The following is an 18,503-nucleotide window of genomic DNA, read 5'->3' on the forward strand; positions in this document are numbered from 1 at the left end:
GGGGAAAGGATTTAGTTTTTCCCCATTAAGTATGATGTAACCTGTAGGTTTCATACAAATATCCTTCATTAGATTAAGGAAGTTTCCTTTCATTCTTGATTTGCTGAGCTTACTTACATTAAATAAATGTTGAATTTTTTTCCAAGAGATTTTTTTTACAACTATTGATATAATAAAACTTTCCTTATTTGTTAATATAGTTAAATACATTGACAGATTTTGGTGTGATGTAGTATTCTTTTCATATATTGCTAGATTTGATTTGTTAATGGTTTTGCTAGGGTTTTTTATGTCTATGTTTATGAGAGATGCTGATGTGTAGTTTTCTTATAGTGTCTTGTCTGTTTTCAGTGTTAGAGTAATGCTGAGCTCATGAAATAAGTTGGGAAGTGCTCCCTCTTCTGCTGGAAGGGGCTGTTTAAAATTTTTATTTTTTATTGAATTTATTGGGTTGATACTGGTTAACAAAAGTATACAGGTTTCAGGTACACAATTCCACAAGACATCATCTGTACACTGTATTGTGTGTTCACCACCCCAAATCAATTCTCCTTGCATCACCATTTATCCCTTCTGTAACTTCCTCCACAATTTATCTGAAGAAACCTGAAACATTAATTCAAAATAATATATGCATACCTATTTTTATTGCAGAATTATTAATAATAGCCAAGATTTGGAAGCAGCTCAAGTGTCCATCAGGAGATGAGTAGATAAAAAAAATCTGTGGCACATTTACAAAATGGAATACTACTTGGCCTTAAAAGAGAAAGATATTTGAGAATCAAGATGGCGGAGAAGTGAGTGGAAGTCACACTGACCTCCTCCCAGGACCAATCTGGAATTACAACTAAATTGTGGAGAAGTCACCTGGAACAATCAACTGAACAAAAACAAGAGAGGAGCCTTATAACCTTGGACAGACAGAAGAATCAGATATAGCACAACCTAACTAGTAAGGAGTGCAGTAAGGACTCAAGAAGGCAGGCAGGGCATCCACAGGAGGCAGCACAAGAAGGATATATAAGAAACAGCCAATTGGATCCACCTGAGAAGAGTGCGGTCTAAACCATAAGTGGGAATCTCCAGCCTATAGCACCAGAGTCCAAAAAGTACACAGATAACAGCCAGCTGTGAAACCTGGCAAGGTTGCTCTCTGCCAGAGACGGGTGGCTGGAGATGCAAAGAGCCATTTAAAAGTCCAACACATAAATTTTTGTTTGCAGCCACTTACCTGGCGCTCCAGCAAAGGAAGGGGCAGAGTCGGCTAGAGATGCCTGAGGAGAGACTGAGGAAGGTGGCCTTGGGGAGAGAACTGAGAGAGAAGCCGATGGGATTCTGGTGCTGATTCATCCCCGAGATGGCAGCAGTCATATTGCTCAGGCAGATCACTCGCCTGAGCAACAACATCATTAGAGGACACAATAGCCCGGCACTCAGGAGGCTCTGCCTAGCCCTGGTAGTGCTGAAACCTGACGGCTGAGTACAGAGTGGTAGCCACAGATAGTAGACCCCTGGCTAAAAGGGCAGCAGAGTGGTCTAGAGACACTTGAGGAGAGAGTGGGGAAGGAGGCTTTGGGGAGAAAACAGAATTCCCGGCAGGATCTTGGTTCTGACTACTCCTCCATATGGCAGCAACCATCTGGCTCAGGCAGACCACTCCCCTGAGCGGCAGCAGCGTGAGAGGACCCAATAACCCTGTCCCCAGGAGGGACTCCACCCAACCTGTGCTGTCTAAGCCAGCCTGCTGAGTGCAGAGTGACTAGATTAACAGCTGAAAGAGACAGACACAGACAGTAGATTCCTGGAAGTCTCAAACAGACTGCCTAAGGTCAGACAGCGTCAACATCTGACATCATCAGAGGCAGATCCAGAAAGAAAAAAAACAGCAGCCTCCAACCAGAAGTTCAACCAGAACTCCAACCAGAAGTTCACGCCACAAAGTCAGGAAATCAAGACACATCGATTTAAGAAGCAGAAGCAAAAAAGAGTCTCACTAATAATGGGAAGACAAAGAAACAACCCCCCGCCCCGGTCAAAGGGAAAGGAGGAATCCCCACAAAGAGAACTAAATGAAATAAAGGCAAGTCAATGATCAGATACTGAGTTCCAAACAACGGTTCTAAGGAAGCTCAATGAGCTCAGTGAGCTCAGAGAGAATTACAAAAAACTACAGGGAAACTACGAGATACTTACTGCAAACTCTATCAGCATGAAAAAGCACATAGAAACTGTCAATAAGAGACAAGAGGAAATGAAGAATATGATTTCTGAATTGAAGAATACAGTAGAAGGAATCAAAAGCAGGCTAGATGAACCTGAGGATCAAATCAGCGAGCTGGAGGATAAGGTAGAAAAAAGCTCCCAGAAAGAGCAAGAAAATGAAAAAAAGACTCAAAAAGAATGAAGAGGCATTTAGGGAAATGCAGGACAACCTGGAATGTAGTAATATCAGTATAATAGGGATGCCAGAAGGAGAAGAGGAGCATCAAGGGATACAGAACCTGTTTGAAAAAGTCATGATGGAAAACTTCCCTAATTGGAGGAGAGAAAAAGTCACACAAGTCCAGGAAGCACAGAGGGTCCCATTCAAAAGGAACCCAATGAGGCCCACTCCAAGACACATCATCATTAAAATGGCAAATATCAAAGACAGAGAATCCTAAAGGGAGCAAGGGAGAAACAGGTAGTAGTATATAAGGGAGCCCCAGTATGGCTAGCAGCTGATTTTTCAACAGAAACACTACAAGCCAGAAGGGAATGGTAAGAAATATTCCAAGTTATGAAAATCAAAGGCCTGTAACCAAGACTGCTCTACCCAGCAAGGCTCTCAATGAAAATGGAAGGTGAAATAAGGAGTTTCCCAAACAAAAGAAGGCTAAAAGAATACACCTCCACCAAACCAGCATTGCAAAATATGCAAAAGGGACTGCTTTAAAAACATGAAGGAAAAGAGTCTATGAATACCCACTTCCTTTCACAGTCACCAACAGTTGATATCACCAATATTTTTAATACTTATTAATCTGATTGTGATGATGATGTGTTATTTAATTGGTACTTCATTATTTGTTGAAAGTAAACCTGTATTTATATATTTCTTGCCTGTTTATATTATTTTAAAGAAGCTTTATATGACTTTTCGATATTCTTTATCCATTTTTTGATTAAAGGTTTGTAGAATTTTTTCCCTAAAAAACCAAAGTATTAACCCTTTTAGAGATGTGTTGCAAATACTTTCCTATTCTTCTACTTGTCTTTTAAATTTTTTTACATGAACATTACTGTAGTCCTAAATGTTTAATATAGTTATATTGTCAATATTTTACTTTATAGATTCTGGATTTGAATGTTTTACTTCAGGGTAAGGAAAATATTAGTTTGTATTTTCTCCTAAAACTCCTTAGATTCTACATATTGACTTTTAACTCACCTGAATATTTCTTGTATAATGTGTGAAATAGGGCTCTATTTTTTTTTATTTCAAGTAATAGTGATACATGCACCATATATGGTGAATAAGCCTTATTTTCTTCATTGACTTGAAATATCAATTTAATCATATATTACATCGTTAGATATATACATTTGTTTCTAGAATGCTCAATTTATTTCATTGATCTACTTGATTATTTCTGTGCTGGTGTCATGTTGGTTTAATTGCTGAGACTTTATAATGGTTTTAAATTTTTTAATATTTTATAACGGATTTTGACATTTAAAAAATAAGTAAAGTCAATCTGAATGAAAGAGAGAGAGAGAAAGAGAAAGAAATGAAAGAAAGAAAGAAAGAAAGAAAGAAAGAAAGAAAGAAAGAAAGAAAAACTCCTACCTTTTGCAGCAACATGGATGGAGATGAAGAATATTATGCTAAGCGAAATAAGCCAGTCAGTGAAAGAAAAATACCATATGATCTCACCTATAAATGGAATCTATTCAACAAAATCAACTAATGAACAAAATAAACCACAGGCATGGAAAAATGGAGCCAACTTAAAGTGACCAGAGAGGATGGGGAAGAAGGACAATGGTGGAAAGAAGGGGAAGGAACTAGAGAAAGAACATATATGAATGAGCCATGGACCTGGACAACAGTGGGAATTTACTGTGGGAGTGGGGGGGGGTGGGTGGAGGGGGACAAAGGGGTAAAAATTGAGACAACTATAATAGAATAAACATGATTTAAAAAATTAATAAATAAATATGTACATACATACATACATACATACTATTTTGGTTACATAACAACAAAAAAATACTCTCCAGTTCCATTTATGCTCTCTCAAATGATAGCAATTCCTTCTTTCTTTCTGCTCTGTAGTATTCCATTGTATAAATGTTCTACAGTTTTTAATCCATTTGTCTATGGATGGGCACTATGGCTGTTCCCAACACTGTTTCCTTTAACATTTCATGTAATAAGGGCTTGGTGATGCTGAGCTCCTTTAGATTTACCTTGTCTGGGAAGCACTTCATCCATCCTTCCATTTTAAATGATAGCTTTGCTGGATAGAGTAATCTGGGTTGTAGATCCTTGCTTTTCATTCCTTTGAATACTTCTTACCAGTCCCTTCTAGTATGCAGTTTCTTTTGAGAAATCAGCTAACAGTCTTATGGTACTCCTTTGTAGGTAACTCTCTGCTTTTCCCTTGCTGCTTTTAAGTTTCTCTCTTTATCTTTAACCTTTGGCATTTTACTTATGATGTGTCTTGGTGTGGTCCTCTTTGGGTCCCATTTTTTTGGGACTCTCTGAGCTTCTTGGATTTGTATGCCTATTTCCTTCACCAGATTAGGGAAGTTTTCTTTCATTATATTTTAAAAGATTTTATTTATTTTTAGAGAGAGGGGAAAGGAGGGAGAAAGAGAGGGAGAGAAAGGTCATTGTGTGGCCCCCCGACTACCACCACGGACCTGGCCCAGAAGCCCAGGCATATGCCCTAGACTGCGAATTGAGCCAGTGACCCTTTGGTTCACAGGCTGCGCTCCATCCACTGAGCCACACCATGTACTACTTCTTTAATTATTTTTTAAATAAGTTTTTAATTTCTTGCTCGTCCTCTTCTCTGTCTGGTATCTTTATATTCAGATGTTGGCATATTTATAGATGTCCCAGAGTCTTCTTATACTATCCTTTTTTTTTTTTTGAATTCTTATTTCTTCTTTCTGTTCTGGTCAAATGTTTATTTCTTTCTTATGTTCGAAATCATTCAATTGAATCCTGGATTCCTTCCCTTCACTGTTGGATCCCTGTAGATTTTTCTTCATTTCACTTAGTGTAACCTTCATTTTTTCCTTTATGTTGTTGCTGTACCCAATGAGTTCTTTGAGCATCTTGATTACCAATGTTTTGAACACTGTATCTGCATCTGATAGGTTAGTTATCCCTGTTTTATTTAGTTCTTTTTCTGGGTTTTTTTCTGTTCTTTCATTTGTGCCATATTTCTTTGTCTCCTCAATTTGGCAGCATCCCCATGTTTGTTCCCTTGTATTAGGTAGAGTTGCTTTGACTTTCTGAAAAGGCATCTGTAAACTGTGTGGATGGAGCCTTAGGTAATCGCTGGGGTGGGCAACGTGCTTCACTGCTTTGTGGCTCTATGTGGTGAGAGGGGCTGGAGAGCAGACTATGCTGCTGCCTTGCTTCTGGGTGTTTGCCCTGCACCCACTGCACTTCCAGTCCCTTCACTCTCTCACCTTATGCAACTGGCACACTTTTAGCTGTTGTCCTGGTGTTGAATCCCAGAGTGGGTGGGTTTGTGTACATTCTAAGACTGTGTGGGCCCTTTAAGCAAAGTTTCCTAAAAATCCAGCAGTTTCTTCTGTCACCACAACCTCCACTGGTTTTTACAGCCAGAAGTTATAGGGATTTATCTTCCCATTGCTGGTACCCTTGGCTGTGTGGTGTGGCCTGGAACTGGGATCACTCACTCCCAAGGTGTCCCTCCTCATTCTATCCACCACACATGAATGTGGGACTGCTTGTGTCTGTTCCACCTCCACTGCCTCTCCATGTTGCATCTCCTCACCTCTCTGCCCTGCCTTCATGTTTCTACCTCTCCTACCCACCTGGAGGACTGTGGCTTCTTTAAATCCTTGGTTTTTGGACTTGCATACAGTTCGATATTCTGACAGTTCTGGGTGTTATTTGTTTTGAGATTTAGTTGTAATCTTTTTTGTGGTTGTGCAAGGAGGCAAAGCATGCCTACTTACATCTCCATCTTCATCAGAAATTTTATTGGTTGTTTCTTGTATCTGCCTTGACTGGGTACTGACCTTCCAACTTGGCATATCAGGATGAAACTCTAATCAACTGAGCTACCCAGCCAGGACACATATCTTTCTTTTATTGATTTCTAGTTTAATTTTTATGGTCCAATAATGCACAATATATTATTCCTATTCTTTTAAAATTTTGTAAAGATTTCTCAGGAGGTCAGAAAGTCAAGAGAGATCAATTTTAGAAGCAGAAGCAAAAATGAAGAGTCTCAAAAATAATGGGAAGACAAAAGAAGAACCCCTAATTGAAAGAAAAGAAGGAATCCTCAGAAACAGTGCTAAATGAGAGGGAAGTCGACTCTCAGATATTGAGTTCAAAACAATGGTTCTAAGGAAGCTCAGTGAGCTCAAGGAGAATTACCAAAAACTGCACGGAAACTACAAAGAGCTTACTGCAAACTATATCAGCATGAAAAAGGACATAGAAACATAAACAATCAGCAAGAGCCAAGAGGAAATGAAGAATACAATTTCTGAATTAAAGAACACAATAGAAGGAATCAAAAGCAGATTAGATGAAGCAGAGGATCAAATCAGCAATCTGGGGATGAGGTAGAAAAAAGCTCCCAGCAAGAGCAAGAAAATGAAAAAAGTCTAAAAGAAAATGAAGAAGGGTTAAGGGAAATGCAGGACAACCTGGAATGTAATGATGTCCATATAAAAGGGATACCAGAAGGAGAAGAAGAGGGGCAAGGGACAGAAAACCTGTTGAAAAACTGATGATGGAAAGCTTCCTTATCTTCAGGTGAGAAAAAACCACACAACTCCAGGAAGCACAGAAGGTCCCATTCAAGAGGAACTCAATGAGGTCCACTCCAAGGCGCATCATAATTAAAATGGCAACTATCAAAGACAAAGAGAGAATCCTAAAAGCAACAAGGGAGAAACAGAAAGTAACATAAAAGGGAGCCCCGGTACAGCTAGCAGATGATTTCTAAACAGAAACACTACAAGCCAGAAGGAATGGCAAGAAATATTTCACACAATGAAAAGCAAAGGCCTGCAACTAAGATTGCTCTACCTAGCAAGGCTCTCAATTAAAATTTGTCATATTTGATCTTTATTATGTTGAGACATGTTCCCTCCATTCCTACTTTGCTGAGAGGTTTTTTAATCATAAATAGGTGCAGGACTTGTCAAAAGTTTGTTTGCATCTATTGATATGATCATATTATTTTTTTTATCATTCACAGGAATAAATCCCATTTGATCATGATCTATGATCTTTTTAATGTATTGCTGGATTTGGTTTGTTAATATTTTGTTGAGAATTTTTGCATCTGTGTTCATCAGGGATATTGGCCTTTAAATTTTCTCTTTATCTTTGGTTTCCTGAAGTCTGAATATAATATGCTTACCTGTGGGCTTTTTGGTATTTACTCTGTTGGTGTTCCTTGAATTTGGATCTGTTTTTTGGTGTCTCTCACCAGCAAAGGAAAGAAATTCAGAAGCCCCGTTTCCTAACCCTCCCATTCTGCAATAAAAGAATGTCTCCTATGCCACATTCACCTTCTAGAATTTGTTTTTTAAGACTCAGTAAGTTGATTTTAATTGGGACTGATAGCCACACAATGCACTAGTGGTAACTTTCTGCTCCTGATGAAAATATTTATGAGGAGGTGAAAGGTCATCCATTCCCTCTCTCTACAGCTCCTCACTTTTCTAAAGCTGATCCCCTACTCTCCATGGGAAGAGTCCATAGACCACTGGAACTTAAAATTATGCAATTGTTGAATCCTCAAGTGCTAACACAGCAGATTTTGAGAACCAGACTATCTTAGAAAAATGCTAGCTTGGGGAGGCTGTTTAGCTTAGTCTTGGAAGCATCCCATAAAACAGCCTCATAATAGGTGTTCTTAGATCTTGATATAAGAATGTCCAAACCTGTAAAGAATTTTTATTAGATTTTATTTAAGCCAAACTGATGAAAGTTGTCAGGAAGCAAGACAAAATCTCAAATAAAATAGATACTGATAATGATAATGATAGTTTTGCACTTTCATTATACATTTGAAATTAAAGCAGGAGCTCTGAACTAGAAATATTTCTAAGGCCTCTTCAAGCTCTGATAGGATGTGGTTCTAGGCTGGAGAACTAAGCTGGAGTCTCAGAAGAGATGTGGAAAAGAGGCTGGGAGTAAATGTAAGTACAAGGGAGACTTCCTAGTGGGTACATATATTATGGCATTAAATTATATCGACCACAGAAACTGTGAGAAACAATGGATTGTTGTGCCCCTACACTCCTGGTTTTGTGCTTGGAGTGGAATGGTGACAGGGACTGTCCTAAGAATACTTTCTCCCTTTTTTCTACACCATTGGGGATAATTAAAAGACTAGTTTGAAATGGATATTTAGTGTGTGTGTGGGTAGAGGGTGTTCAGAATGGAAGAGAGAGGCAAAATCTGGGAGAGTCAAAGGAAGCAGCCTAGAGCCAACACTTTATGTAAGACATCCTACCAGGAGACCCAAGATCTAGAAGGTAGTCCTCTGTGAGTCATACTGTTTTCCCAGAATTCCCACCACTTCTGGACACAGGTTGCCTCAGCCCAGCCAGCCAAACCTTATTTCATAACCTGTGAGTTCCCTAAGAGATTCAATTTCTGAGTCTAAGAATCCAGACATATGAGAAGAGCATTGAGTTTTGTTTAATAATATGTATAGGTAGGATATAATGCTAAGGAATTTTGTTTCAGGACAGTAAAAGTTTGCAAATATTTGATACAAAAAGTGTTGAAAGCCATTTATGTAAATTATTGTAGAAAACAATCACTAGGCTATACCTCTACAGCAGTCTTCTCCTTTAGAGATTGAGTCTCAGAGGTGGTCTCCACATCTCACACTTTGAAAATAAATTTCACACACACACACACACACACACACCAGCAAAGTTCTGATAAACCAACACAAGTAATCTTTGATTATTACTATTTCATACCACCTTAAGTATAAACAAGAGACTTGTCAAATAAAACCCTTTCAATTGAGTTATTTCTCTTGCTATTCTAAATCTTTATTTCACTGCCTTTATTATTTTTTTTAAAAAACTTACTGATTAGGGTCTGGCAAAGAGAAGGGGGTCATCTCTATTCTCTGTCAAGACTTTCTAAAATGGTTTGGTTACTGTATTTTACAGATGGGGAAATTAAGGCCAAGAGGGTTTGGTCACTTGCCCAGTGAAGAAAAGATGGAGCTGAAATTTGAAGAAAGATGTTTGATTACTAAATGCAGTAGCCTGAAAATGATGCTCATTGCTTCCCACACCCTGCCAAGACATGCTGAAAGCAGAGTTGAGTTGAGGGAGAACTGAGGGACTAGAAATATAAAGAAAGGGGAATGTTCCCTATGGTTTTACCTGGGTGAATTCAATCCACCTTTGTTCACATTGGAGATTATCAGTTATATAACTGCCTCCCAGCTGAAATGATCCCTTCTCTGATGGTATCCGTAACAGGAAAACTTTAATCCCAGGGTGTTCAGATTCCTGCATCACTGTTTTCCCAGAACATATTTAGGGAGGATCTGATGCCTCAGATACAACTCCTCAGCCTAACACCATGGAGCTGGGAGGGGCCTTCACCATGCTTCTGACACTCTGCTTGTCTTGTCTGCTCATCTTCATTGCCTGGAAGCGGACCAAAAAGGAGGGGAAACTGCCCCCAGGTCCCACACCAATACCCTTCCTGGGGAACCTATTTCAAATCCGTACGGATGCCACCTTTCACTCTCTCATGAAGGTGAGTCTGTCTATCTCCTCTCTTAGAGCTGGAAGCAACTAATTCTATAGACAAATACATGTATAACCTTCTAACTTCTAAAACACAGATTCTTGGAGATGCATATTTTATGAACTTCAGAATTCTGAAATGTCAAATTCTTAGACTCTTGAAAAGTCAGGCTCCTAGTACATTGGAACTTAAGACTCTCAAAATCTCAGGACTTTGGACTCACAGTACCTTATATCCTTAAACACGGTAAGTCTTGTAGGCTAGTTACCTTAGAACTTTGAGACCGAGTACCATGAAATCTTTGGATTCTAGAAATTTAACATTTCAGAGAGAGAAGCATAGATCTTGGAGTTTATCTCATCCAGGTCCATCATTTCACAGATAAGGAAACTAAGGCTTGTGGAGGTGTTGGCGGAGTCTGGCCCAGGATCACAAGAGCCCAGGACTCATCTTTATCTGTTATTCCCACCTTTGTATTCCCTTAAAATCTCCACCTCCTAAAATCCTTCATTGATCTACACTTAGTGCTCCAGTCAGCCTCATCCTCTTGTGTCTTCTTTCACTCCAAGCTCAGGGAGAAATATGGCCCAGTCTTTACTGTGTATATGGGTCCCCGGCCAGTAGTTGTTTTATGTGGACATGAAGCAGTGAAGGAGGCCCTGGTAGACCGAGCAGAGGAGTTCAGTGGCCGTGGAGAACTGGCTTCAGTAGAGCGAAACTTCCAAGGTCATGGTAAGTAACAACAGCAATGAAACAAAATGTCTTTAATATACTTCCTATGTCCCAGGGTCTTTGATAAATACTCTACATGGATTATTGCATTGACTCCTTTGAGGGAACTATTAAAGTCTCACTAATATTGCAAGTAAGCAAGCTGAGAGTAAGAAAGGTTAGTTAATATCACACAATAAGTGGTAGAACCATTCTACTTTGGACCTAACCATTTGACTCTAGAGTACCTGTTGCATTAATTCTGTTCTTATTTTTAATGGATTAGTGACACTCTGTACCCACTAAAGTCCTTATAGCCAATCTTTCTTATTTTTCTATGTATACACAGATCCAACCCATAGGTATCTGTCCCCTTGATTTAGGTAAATACCTTTCTAGTGTTACCTATACACCTATACATACATCTCTAACTGCCCATACCTTTCAATTCCAAGAAGCCTCACACTATTCTTTCCATAGCCCATATACCCCTATACTTTTTCTTCCATTCATCCATTTTTCATTGATCCATTCATCCACCAAAAAAAATCATTCATTAATTAGATTTTCTATACAAATATCTTTTTATCCAATTTATCTACAAACATATCAATTAACTTTCCATTTACCCATCTTTCCATCATTTCATCCATCCATCCACTAACCCTCCCATCATTCATCCATCTATTAATCTTTCTGTCCATAATGCATCCTTCCAACCATTTATCTATTGATCTCAAACCATCCATTGCCCCTTCACTCATTCATTAAGTCTTTCATCCAACCATTTATCAGTCATTCCTGTCATAAAGTCTTTCTCCCTTTTGATAATCTACCAAAATCAATTCATTAAATTTACAAACATTAATTCACCAATCCATGCACATCTGATAATTTCTAAATGTTTCTTGCTACCAGATTACTCCTTTTGTGTAGGTATATTGTTGTACAGGTGTGAGGTCCTGTGTGCTTGTGTGTGTATGTCTAAAGAATCCAGATGGGCCCTGTCCTATGTGGCTCAGTTGGATGGAGCATTGTCTTGTAACTGAAGTATTGTGGGTTCAATTCCCAGTCAGTGCACATATCTATGTTGTGGGTTCAGTCCCTGGTCTGGGTGCATATGGGAGGCAACAAGTTAATGCTTCTCTCTCTCATCAATGTTTCTCCATCTCCCTTCCTCTCTCTCTAAAAAGCAATGAAAAAAATGTTCTTGGGTATGTATTTAAAGAACCAGAATCTAAATGGTATATAGAAAACAGAAGTAGTCTTCCCATTCCCAGATACTCTATATAGCATCCTACCTATACTTCCCTCTACATATTCCTATGTATCCATCCCATTCATCCAGTTCCAAGTCTTTATCCTGCAGGAAACCCCTTATCTCCTTAATCACTGCTGGCCTGATTCCCTTCCCTCCACCTCAGTCCTAGACTGTTTGTGAGGGTCCTGAATGTAGGAAACCTTAGTCCCCCATCAAGCCTGGGTGGTTGGGAGGGGCTTCCCTAAGAGCACATCCTAGAGCTTTCATAATCTGTCCCCATCCTTGTCTAGTAAAGAATTGGACACAGGAAGGGGAGGGGAGGCAGAAGCCTGACACTGAGATTCTGGCAGGTGTAGCTCTGGCTAATGGAGAAAGATGGAGGACTCTCCGACGCTTCTCACTGACCATTCTTCGGGACTTTGGAATGGGGAAGCGCAGCATTGAGGAGCGGATCCAGGAGGAGGCTGGCTTCCTACTAGAGGAACTACGAAAGACCAAGGGTATGGGGGCCTTGTGGAGGAGTGTCTACAAGGCGACTGGGTGGTGGTAGAGAGCTCAGTCATGAGAAAAAAGGCCTTGGTGGCAGAAAGCTCTGGAATGGGAGAGGATGAAAAAGACTAAGGATTTACTGAGATTTCCAGCCAGGTTCCATATTAAAAGTTAACATGAAGGATCCTTAGAGACCACTTTTCCAAGAACTTTAATCAACAGATCTCAGGGAGTTTGTAAGCTCCTGATATTGAATGTGGACTTTGGCGATATGTCAGTCTGTGCCTTTTTCTGGTGACAGGACCGAATTTAATTACATATATACCTAAATACACACATACACAATTGTGGTAAGAATCACATAATATAAAATTTTACCATCCTCACCATTCCTAAAGGTACTTTGCAGTAGTGTTAGGTAAACTTGCATTGTTGTGAAACAGAGCTTTGGAAAACTTTCACCTGGAGGATCCAAAACTCTATACTCATTTCATTATAGTGTTAAAGGAATTTGGTCCCCACCCAAAATGAGATCTGGAACCACTGAGGTCTAGAGAAAAAAGACAAAGGCCAATAAAAACAAAGTTGAATAGTTAAGAGGCAGAAATAGTGGTGACTTATCTAAATGATGGATTCCTTTACCTGTGCTCCATGGGTGCTAAATAGTTTACATAAAGGCTTTGAATGTCCATGTACCCCCAGAAATTATTTGCAAAATTGTATATTTGTGAATATGGGCACTGTTCTGGGAAAATCACTCCCAAATACATTGTCCTGACAAGCATCCTGTTTTACAGATAGTGCAGCTGAGGCCAAGGAAAAGACTTTCTTAATAGGTCAAATGGAATTATTGACAGATATAGACAGACGAGCTATCCATTTTTTAAAAATGTATCCCTTACCACAGCTCCTTTCCCAAATCTGTGACTCTCCAGCACAAACACAATTACATACTAATACCAAAAAGTAATGATTAAACTCAACCAGTTGTTTACTATATGGTTAAGACTGTATTAAGCCGTTTACATGGATAATTATATTGAATCCTCATGAAGCAGTGAAGTGATTAATAAACCAATTTGCATATTGAGAACCCACTCAAAACACAAAAATGAAATAAGTAACGCATGCTATTAGACAGTGGAGCCAGGACTCATATGCATGACTGAATCATTCCACACCCCATGGTCCTGATCATTGCCTCCAACATAGACAATTTCCATCATCCAGGTGCCCCCACCGATCTCACTTTCTTCCTGAGCCGTACTGTCTCCAATGTCATCAGTTCCATTGTCTTCGGGAGCCGCTTTGACTATGAGGACAAACAGTTCCTGAAGCTGCTGCAGATGATCAACGAGAGTTTCATTGAGATGAGCACTCCCTGGGCACAGGTGCCCACCAGCCACCTCTCTTTCCACCTCCAATCTCAAATAACTAATTACCTACCTATTTTGCATAATAGCCTCCACAATCTTGGGAGGCAAGTATCAATATGCCCTGAATCTCCAAGAAGCAAATGGACTCACCTAGTTCTCAGTCCTCATGCTTGATGTTGAGTCCAATTATCTATCTCCAGACTCAGCCCAGGCTGGCCTTGGGTGCTCATTGCTGACAAACCCCCTTTGCGTATTTCCAACAGCTCTATGACATGTATTCTGGAATCATGCAATATCTGCCAGGAAGACACAATCACATCTACTACTTGATAGAGGAGCTCAAGGACTTTATTGCCTCTAGGGTCAAGATCAATGAGGAATCCCTTGACCCAGAGAACCCTCGAGACTTCATAGACTGCTTCCTCATCAAGATGCACCAGGTACCTCATCCTCTTTCCCAAATGCTTCTCATCTCCTCAATCCTTAGTACCTGCAAGTTTTTAACTCATTTGTAGACATGGTAGAGACAAAAAAAAAAAAAAAAGGTGGCAAGCATTGTTTCTCATGGTGTACTTTTATTTATAGATGAGATCTAAAGACTGCAAAGGTGTAAACTATTACACTTTTAAAATAAACTTTGACCTGAAAAAATGTAAGAACATGGAAACTTAAAACCTTACACCTTTCTAATCATGTATGATTACAACCACCAGACAGCTGTAGAAAAGTAGGATGAGTTTTTAGAGTCTTAGAATTTGAGAAGCTTGGACATATAAAGTTTTTAAACTTAAAAGTCATAGAGATGTAGAAATTAGAAGCTTAATCTGTATCATATATTATTAGAACTATATATTTTAATATAAAACAGCAGGACTTGAAAGTTTAAAATTATATACCCTAATGTCATAGAATATTCTAATCTAACAAGACAATCTCTACTTTCTTCTCTTTCCACTTTTTTTCATTGTTCACTCCTCTCCAACCACATGGGCCTTCTCCTGGCTGCTCTTCTAACACACCAGTTGCACTCCTGCCTCAGGACCTTTGTTTTGGCTGTTTCCTCTCCCAGATACCCACTTGGTTTTCCCATCTATTGTATTTTCACAATGGCCTACTATATACCAAGGCAAAAATAAGAAGATGAAGACAGAAAAGGGTGATTCTATTTCTTTTTTGCTGTCATTTTCAGGATAAAAATAACCCCCACACAGAATTCAACCTCAAGAATTTGGTCCTTACCACTCTCAACCTCTTCTTTGCTGGCACAGAGACTGTGAGTTCAACACTACGCTATGGACTTTTGCTGTTGATGAAGCATCCTGAGGTGGAAGGTAAGTGTCCACCTGAGCTGCTTACCTGACTTCCACTCCCAACAAGAAAGATATAACCTTGAAACCTAAGAACTCTATGGCCTTAGACTCTTCAAACTTTTGAATCTCAGAATACAGAATCTTGGGATCTAAGGCTTAAAAGGTCATTTAATTTAATCTTCTACTTGCTGTCTGTGTTGGTTTCCTATGGCTACTGTCATCAACTGCCAGAAACTTAGAAACTTAAAACAACATAAATCTGTTATCATATAGTTCTGCAGTTCAGTAGTGCAAATAGGCTTTCACTTGGCTGAACCAAAGTAGAACCTTATTCCTTGACTCCTCCAGGTTCTAGACCTGTATTCCTCGCATTCCCGAGCTCATAGTCTTCCCTCTACCTTTGAAGCCAAGAGCAAAAATCTTCAAATCTCTCTTGATTGCATTGTCATATCTCCTTCTCTGACTCTGACCTTACTTCTTCCTTCTTATACAGACATTTCTGTTATATTTAGAGCCAACCTTGATAATTCCGTATAATTCCCCTGTCTCAGCATCCTTAATTTTATTATATTTGCATAGTCCCTTTTGTCATGTAAGGGTCACATTGACAGGTTCCACTGGTTAGGAGGTGGATAACTCCGATGGCCATTATTTAGCTGACTATAGTGCCAGAATCAAATAGGCTCCATCCCCAATAAAATGGAATCTGGTCTGGTTAAGTAACCCCAGCAATGAGGAGCTCATTACTTGCTTAAGGAAAATCCCCAATTTTGGCCCCTCCTCCTTCCAATGCAGTTCTAAATAAGTCAATACATTCTTCTATTACAGATGAAGGGAAAAACTAACTTGTTTCAACTAAGTCTCTTTTAGTTTCTCTTCTATTGTCCATGTCATCTTTTGCTAATCTAAAAATTCAGATATGTAACAGACACTTTCTATGGACTGGGAAAAATCCTAGTTACTTACATAATGGATTTTATGTAAACTTTGTGACTCTAAGAGCTTATGAGACCATCACATTTACTTTGAAAATGAAGAAAGAGAGTCTCAGAGAGTAAAATCATTTGCCCCAAGGTAACTCATCCAGGAAGTGCAGAGGGGTGACTGCACCTACAGTATTCTTAAACACTCACATAATTGTCATTTGCTTCAATCCTGGCCTAGTTATCTATTGTGCCTCTTTCCCATTCTGTTGAAACTGTATGTAAGAAGGCCCAGCTGGGACCAGGACACTGCCTTGTTTACCAGCCTCCCTTGGCTCCTTGGTTTTTTCAAGATGAAGACCAGTGGGGCAGGGGAAAGTGGTGGTGGGAAAATGGAGACAAGTGTATTTGAAAAATAAAAAATAAGTATAAAATAAATAAATAAATAAATAAATTTTAAAAAAGACCAAATGTCATTTAAGGCCCCAGGCTCTGTGCCTCCCAAAGATCTGATTAGTATTTACTAACTCCACCAGCGTGGCAGGTGTCATAGATAAAGAGACAATCCAAACACACAAGGCCTGCTCCCTCAGGATCTGCAGGTACTGAAGGAAAAAACCCATGACTCAACCTTGGCCCCAAGAAACACATCCTGCATCCTTCTCTGTTATGTTTTCTGGCCCCTTCCAGCAAAGATTCATGAAGAGATTGACCAGGTGATTGGACCACATCGGATACCAAGTGTGGATGACCGAGTCAAGATGCCCTACACAGATGCTGTGATCCATGAGATACAGAGACTGACAGATATCGTGCCTTTGGGTGTCCCACATAATGTCATTCGGGACACTCATTTCCGAGGCTACCTTCTGCCCAAGGTGGAGTACACTATCATTGGCACCCTTTCTCCCTCCATTGTACCCCTCTGTCCTGCTGGTTCCTTAACCTAAGCTCCTGAACAGTGATTTCTCCTAACTGCCCCCATTTTCACCCCAGGGCACTGATGTGTTTCCCCTGCTTGGCTCAGTTCTCAAAGACCCCAAATACTTCCGCTACCCAGATGCCTTCTATCCCCAACATTTCTTGGATGAGCAGGGCCGCTTTAAGAAGAATGAAGCTTTTGTGCCTTTTTCTTCTGGTAGGTGTCTATGGTCTGAGTTCCCCCAGGAACATGCTTGATATGTTCCCTCAACCATTGGTCTGTATTGGGTTCAGATCTGAAATGAAATTTGAGTGTTACTTTAAAGAATCCTAGAATCCCAGAATCATAGAATTTTAGAATCATTGACTTCTACAATTAGAAAATAGCACTATGTAGTGGTCAGCAAACTTTTCCTTCTAAGGACCAGATAGAAACTACTTTAGGTTTTGCTATTCATATGCTCTCTTCCTGAAATATGCAGTCTGAATTAGTCACATGCACCATTGTACTACAAAAGTGACCAGTGGCTAGGAAGCAGAATGCAACTCCACCACTTACAAGTGGCAGGGCCAATGGGAGAGTTACCTCAGCTCCCTGTGTAAAATGGAGATTAATTTCTTCAAAACATTGGAAGAGTGACTGAAACTATTTAAGTGCTTTCAGTCTTCCCCCCCACCCCACCAGTATCTGGGACCAGTTAGGCTTTTGATAAATACTTAAGAAATTTAAATAAGCAGGACCTTCCTATGCAAGGTTCCTTTACAACCATTCCATCTTGGAATCTGAATGCATCCAAGCCACCAGAGGAGTAGCTGCCACGTGTTGAGAGACAGATCCTAGAATGAGCTGAGCACTAACTCTAGTAACCCACTGAGTCTTGTAATAACCCTATAAAGTGAGTGTTATCATGACCCCAGGGATGCTGAGGAAGTAGCTGAGACTCAGATAGGCGGTGGGGTCAGAAGGTTCCCAATGACTCCACTATCCCAGTGCAAGTGTGACCAACCATCCTTTCTTCCAATGTGCTCACAGGAAAGCGCATCTGCCTGGGCGAGGCCATGGCCCGCATGGAACTCTTTCTCTACCTGACGTCCATCCTTCAGAATTTCTCCCTACGCCCGCTGGTGCCACCTGCTGACATTGATATCACCCCCAAGATCTCAGGCTTTGGCAACATCCCCCCAACCTATGAGCTCTGCCTGCTGGCCCGCTAAGCACCCCCAACTGTGCCCTGAAGGAACAATCAGGGAACAGACTCTGCCCAAGAGTACTGGGGCACCCCCCACCATCTCCCTAAATTTTCTCAATAACCCTCTGAGAAGGCATCATTACTACTCTCATGGGGCCTCAGGCCAGCGAGACTCACCTGAAAAGACAGACCTGCATATCTTCTACATCTACTAGAAAAGCAATGCCCTGTCCTACATTTCATCAAAAGCCTGCAGATTTTTCCTCTACTTGATCACCTCTGGCTAGGTTTTTGTCTGTACAAAGTTCTTGCTGCAAATTCT

The 18,503-nt window shown here is 40.1% G+C and overlaps 1 protein-coding gene across 1 annotated transcript; it reads left to right on the top strand.

Annotated features, from left to right (window-relative positions):
• The first annotated feature begins 9,829 nt into the window (after positions 1-9,829).
• On the top strand, positions 9,830-18,206 carry LOC129076678 (cytochrome P450 2G1). Its single transcript, XM_054580828.1, has 9 exons — positions 9,830-10,009; positions 10,570-10,732; positions 12,323-12,472; positions 13,692-13,852; positions 14,101-14,277; positions 15,027-15,168; positions 16,761-16,948; positions 17,067-17,208; positions 18,025-18,206. The coding sequence occupies exons 1-9, from the start codon at positions 9,830-9,832 to the stop codon at positions 18,204-18,206; spliced, it is 1,485 nt and encodes a 494-aa protein (XP_054436803.1).
• Positions 18,207-18,503: the final 297 nt, after the last annotated feature.

This window comes from Pteronotus mesoamericanus, unplaced genomic scaffold, assembly GCF_021234165.1.
Source record: "Pteronotus mesoamericanus isolate MK-2021 breed Mesoamerican mustached bat unplaced genomic scaffold, CSHL_Meso_final contig_639, whole genome shotgun sequence".
Taxonomy (NCBI): domain Eukaryota; kingdom Metazoa; phylum Chordata; class Mammalia; order Chiroptera; family Mormoopidae; genus Pteronotus; species Pteronotus mesoamericanus.

What these genes read in the sequence shown, in the direction of transcription:
- LOC129076678 (XM_054580828.1), top strand. Translation starts at nt 9,830, where the DNA reads ATGGAGCTGGGAGGGGCCTTCACCATGCTTCTGACACTCTGCTTGTCT. An exon ending in GCGAAACTTCCAAGGTCATG is followed by an intron (nt 10,733 to 12,322) that starts GTAAGTAACAAC and finishes AGATTCTGGCAG; the next exon opens with GTGTAGCTCTGGCTAATGGA. An exon ending in TGAGCACTCCCTGGGCACAG is followed by an intron (nt 13,853 to 14,100) that starts GTGCCCACCAGC and finishes TATTTCCAACAG; the next exon opens with CTCTATGACATGTATTCTGG.